Consider the following 5,617-nt stretch of genomic DNA (forward strand, 5'->3'; position numbering starts at 1 on the left):
GTGAGTACTACTACTTTAACACAAGCCCTGTACATCTTGCAGAGCGTGAACAGTGAGTACTACTACTTTAACACAAGCCCTGTACATCTTGCAGAGCGTGAACAGTGAGTACTACTACTTTAACACGAGCCCTGTACATCTTGCAGAGCGTGAACAGTGAGTACTACTACTTTAACACGAGCCCACCTCGTCTGTTTTCCCCTGCAGACTCCCCCCTTCCAGCCATGCATGATTAAACAAAACAAACAAATCCCTTCTAACTGCTGCGTATAGAGGAGGGCTTGGGGTATTGACTACTGAATCCTTCCATCTTACATCATTCAGCTGCCAGTGAAGAGTCATAGGATGGTGTAAGGAGTAGACATATCACAATACTGAAGTTGAGATGGGTGTTATCCAATCAGCCACACTGACTCCACTGGGCAGTCAATGAATCCAACAAGGACTCTTTTTCTTGTGCTTAAAAATCCAAGCTCAGTTTAATGAGTCGTTTTTATATATATATTATTCCTACAAATACATGGTTCTCAGCACTTTAAAAATGTTTCACTTTCCTTAAATCAAGAAAGCTACAAATAACCTACGGTGGAAAACAAACAAACTTTGGAACATTGAAACAAACAAGTAAAAGTCACAAAAAGACAAAACGAAATAAAAAATTGAACGCAAAAAAAAACAAAAAACAAATCTACATCCTGTACAAACACTACGGCCCAATAATTTAAGAAAATAGTGTCTCTAAAACGTTCATATTGCTTTTTACCTCCTCTGATACCCTTGGCGGGGGCAAAAGTCCATATGCTCAACACCGGGCAGTTCCATCAGCAGCCACAGGGGGCGCCATCCACAGACCCCGGTGTTGACGTCCCTCCAGAGGTCATGTGATGCCCACGCAGCCAATGGGTGCACAGGTGCGGTAGGAGAAACAGCCCATGATGGTGGTTGTAAGTTTCATCTCTGTTCAGTTGTTCTCCTGTTCTTTCAGCAGTAACGATACAAAGACAAATGATGTTTCCACGACGACAGGACTGCACTCCTCATGAAACCAAGGATGTGTTCACCGTTTGGTGTAGTTATTTTTTTAACCATTATTACTCTCTACGGCGTTACTACTAGGACTATCACCATCAAGGATACACTGAGTGCATCGTGTGTGTGCGCCTGTGTGTGTGTGTGTGTGTGTAGAGTCTGTCTGAGAGAGTGTGTGTTCGTCAGTGTTCAGTGCTCAGAGCTGGTTTTCTCGAAGGAGAAACTAGGGAGAGTCAACAGCTTGGGGTTCCCCGGCCCCCCGTCCTGGCTGAAGGACCCCCCTTCCCCGCCCCCCAGATCGAACGAGTCCTTGGATTCGCTGGAGGGGGCCCTCCTCCTCAGACAGGTGTCCCGGCAGGGCAGGGCAGGGGGCCCGTGGCCCCCCAGGGCCGGGTGCAGCCCAGACTCGGCCTCCAGGGGGGGGTCCACGGAGATGCAGGGGGGGCTCATCTTCTTCTTGCGGCGGGGGGAGGGCAGGGAGGTCTGGGTGGGGGTGAGGGACTGGGTCTGGAGGCTGTCGGCCCGGGACAGGAAGCCGGAGGAGGTGGAGGCCGTGCTGCTCCGTGGGGGGCCGGGCGGCGCCGTCGAACACACCTCCACAGAGTGGCGCCGCGGGTCGTCCAACCAGGACGAGGGGCGTGGGCGGGGCAGCAGGAGGCTCCGCCCCCCCTGGGTGTCCACGCTGTGGAACCTCTTCAGCTGCCGGAGGCACGGCCCGACCCCGTAACCTTGGTAACCCCCGTCCTGGTAGTCCCCGTCCGGGCCGAGACCCCCGATGACGTGGTCCCCGCCCGCCAGCCCCGCCCCGGTGAGGAGGGACACTTCCTGGTCCGCCGCCGCCTCTTCTTGTCTGCGGGGTGGGGCCGAGGGGGAAGCAGGGGGTGGGAGGGGGGAGGAGGAGGGGGAGGAGAGCTGCGTGTGCACGCTGCCGGGGCGCACAGGTTTGGGGGAGGCCCCCGGGGTGGGCGGGACTAGACGGAGAGAAGGCTGCTGATAGGAGGAGGGGGAGGAGGAGAGGGAGGAGGTGTGGGATGGGGGGGAGGAGGGGGGAGGGAGGTCCAGACAGGCCATGTCCAGGCCCCCCTCTTCACTCCCCCCTCCGTCTGGAAACAGAGCCTCCTGAGAGTCGGCAGACACTGCAACCTGAGAGAGGGGGAGGAGGGAGTGAGGGAGGGAGGGAGGGAGAGAGAGAGAGAGAGAGAGAGAGAGAGAGAGAGAGAGAGAGAGAGAGAGGGGGAGGGAGGTAGGTAGGTAGGTAGGGAGGGGAGATGGTTAAGAGGATGAGAGTGTTGGAAAATGACACAGAAAAGGGAAACAGAGAGAGAGAGAGAGAGAAATAGAGAGAGAGAGAGAGAGAGAGAGAGAGAGAGAGAGAGAGAGAGAGAGAGAGAGAGAGAGAGAGAGAGAGAGAGAGAGAGAGAGAGAGAGAGAGAGGAGAGAAAGAGAGAGGAGATAAAGGGAGGAGAGAGAGTTAGGCCGGGGGTGAAGGGTGGGTTAGGAGGAGATGAGATGGTAAAAAGGGTGGGAGACTGGTTAGTGTGAGGTGATTGGGTGACGATGGACCAATAGGAGCCAAGGTCAGAGTTCACTGTTAGACCAGCATGCTTCCACAACCCTCTCTGCTTCTGATGTGGGGAAAAGTTCACATGGGAAGTTATACTTTTGGCATTGTGGCTTGGCGTGTGGCTGGGCGTGTGGCTGGGCGCTGGGCGTGTGGCTGGGCGCTGGGCGTGTGGCTGGGCGTGTGGCTGGGCGCTGGGCGTGTGGCTGGGCGTGTGGCTGGGCGCTGGGCGTGTGGCTGGGCGTGTGGCTGGGCGCTGGGCGTGTGGCTGGGCGCTGGGCGTGTGGCTGGGCGTGTGGCTGGGCATGTGGTTGGGCGCTGGGCGTGTGGCTGGGCGTGTGGCTGGGCGTGTGGCTGGGCGTGTGGCTGGGCATGTGGCTGGGCGCTGGGCATGTGGCTGGGCACTGGGCCTGTGGCTGGGCGTGTGGCTGGGCGTGTGGCTGGGCGCTGGGCATGTGGCTGGGCGCTGGGCGTGTGGCTGGGCGTGTGGCTGGGCGCTGGGCGTGTGGCTGGGCGTGTTGTGTGCCTGCGTTTGGCTTCCTTCATGGTTTACAGTACTTTTATCAACAGAGATTTGTCAAGAATTGGCTTGTTTACGTCAAACCATGTTTAATTCATGTGTTATTTTAACATCTCTGTGTGTAGCACACACACACTCACAAGTTAGTCAGTTGGTGTGTGAGCCAATCGGTGTGAGTGTGTGGCCCCTCCAGAGTAGGGCAGAGGGAGGTGGAGAGCACCCTGGCACAGTGAACATCACACCCACACTAGCACCCGATGCCCAGGGAGATCTCCCCCCTGCACCCCCCCCTGCACCCCCCTCCACAGACATGGCTAACCTCCTGAGTTTAGGAGAGGCCACAGCCCGCTTAGAGAGTCAGAGGGGGGGGGGGGGGGGGGGGGTTCTGGGGTCCAGGGGTGAGAGGTCAGAGGGCATGGGGGATGCAGCTACAGGGAAGGAAGAGTTAGTAGAAATAAAGATGCACACTGTATCTACAACACTATATCTATAACCCTGTATGCACACTGTATCTATAACACTATCTATAACACTGTATCTATAACCTCCTATTAAGACGACAGCGTCGGGGGGGATCTGGTTTCGCTGTCATTTGTTTTTCAGGAAGAGGTCAGGAAGTGGTCAGGGTGACTGGGACACAAGTGTCCCTCTGGAGGGACTGCTGGGAGCGCGGCGCCCTCTGGTGGGACGACACAGTACTGCTCAATCACATTCACTCTACAATCTACACTGTCTCCATCTCTCTGCAACATCTACAACATCTAGATATAGGCTTGTCTTTTTATTTTATTATTAATTTTTTTATAAAAGAGAAACTGAAACTATATATTTGTTTCAGGTTTTTTTTTTTTCAGAACACAAACAAATCACAAGATGTTTTAGTTCCAGCTTACACCATAATATCAACATCTTTCTATCTACTTGGCTTGATAATCATTACAATCACTATTTCACTCTATCAAAAGTCAACAAGTGCTCTACCGCTTAGTAAAAGGACTAAAAAAGGGGTACATAGTGATATTAACATTGCCCTGAGTTATGTGTTTGGAATAAGTGCACTGCAATATCAGTTCAAGACTGTCCTTGGACTACCAGAAAAATTCTTTATCACACTACCAAACAACTCCTTCATCAAACACCTCCTTTATTAAACACCTCTTTCATCAAACACCTCCTTCATCAAACACCTCCTTTGTCAAACAGCTCCTTCTTCAAACACCTCCTTCATCAAACAGCTCCTTCATCAAACACCTCCTTCATCAAACAGCTCCTTCATCAAACACCTCCTTCATCAAACAGCTCCTTCATCAAACACCTCCTTCATCAAACACCTCCTTCATCAAACACCTCCTTCATCAGAACCTATACATCTCCTTCATCCCTCCCTCTTGTGTTCAAGTGGATACAGTAGGTAGCTAGCATTGCTTGTTTTATTTCTATCAGGGTCGTTGTGATGACTGTTGCTTCATCATAGAAATCAGAGCCCGACCGATTTATATCGGCGGGTCGATATTATCGGCCGATATTAGGCATTTTCCAAACTATCGGTATCGGCATTTATAATGGCCGATAAATGAATGTTAAAAAAACTATTTAAAAAAACGGACGAAACAGCCTTCGACCATGTTATGAGTGTTGGCGTTGCATAGTTTGTCCACCAGAGGGCACTCTACAACGTCCCTGTTGGCATCACTCGTGTTTAGAACGCCACAAACCCTACAACCAGCTGATCCAGCCAGAGTCGGGCAGAGTGTTAGGGTATTTTTTTATTTTATTATATATATCGGCCGATATATCGGAATATCGGATTTGATACAAATATTTGTATCGACATCGGCTTTAAAAAATCCTTTATCGGTCGGTCTCTAATAGAAATAGACCTGGATAGAATGACCACTCATGCCTTCTGGCGTGACGGTTTATCTGAGGAGGGATGCTACGTTTGGATTGGGGGCAACCTTGGTCCCCCCCCCCCCCCCCCCCACCCACCGTCAAACAGCTGACACTGCGACTGGTTTGGGAGCGGCGGTTCTATCCGTTCTAGATCTATGATGCTAGATCTATGATGCTAGATCTATGATGGATGGTGCCTGCAGAAGGCCCTCGGGTGGGATGCATAGTGGTGATGGTCAGCAGGAGACAGAAGAGTGGAGAGGGGGAGGAGGGAGGAGGAGAGGAAACTGTGTGTATGTATGGTTTTCTGTGTGTGTGTGTGTGTGTGTGTGAGTGTGTGTGTCTGTGTGTGTGTGTGAGTGTGTGTGTGTTAGAAGGCAGAGGGGGAAACTCCTTGTGACTCAGAAACAGGAGTATCTGTGTTTCAGTAAGGTCTCTGGGTCTGGTTGCTGCTGAACCAAACTGAGCTGGGATCAGTTATTAAGAGACAGGCAGAGCACCAGAGGAGGACCAGACCCAGGAGCGGTAAGCGGGCCGCAGGGAGGAGGGAGGGCAGGAGGAGGAGAGAACATGGACAGGTTAGAGCAGAAGCACCTCAGAGAGCAGGAGAGAGA

At 52.4% G+C, this 5,617-nt stretch overlaps 1 protein-coding gene across 1 annotated transcript in view; it reads right to left on the reverse strand.

Moving 5' to 3' along the window:
- Positions 1–454: 454 nt before the first annotated feature.
- The window catches only part of LOC134016179 (voltage-dependent T-type calcium channel subunit alpha-1G-like), a gene marked incomplete at its 5' end in the record, with an annotated part of 15,444 nt that continues 10,281 nt past the window's right edge, over positions 455–5,617 (reverse strand). The window contains one exon of the mRNA XM_062455568.1: positions 455–2,172. Coding sequence (XP_062311552.1) covers positions 1,219–2,172 — 954 coding nt within the window. The remainder of the gene's footprint in view (positions 2,173–5,617) is intronic.

Source organism: Osmerus eperlanus, unplaced genomic scaffold, assembly GCF_963692335.1.
Source record: "Osmerus eperlanus unplaced genomic scaffold, fOsmEpe2.1 SCAFFOLD_406, whole genome shotgun sequence".
Taxonomy (NCBI): Eukaryota; Metazoa; Chordata; class Actinopteri; order Osmeriformes; family Osmeridae; genus Osmerus; species Osmerus eperlanus.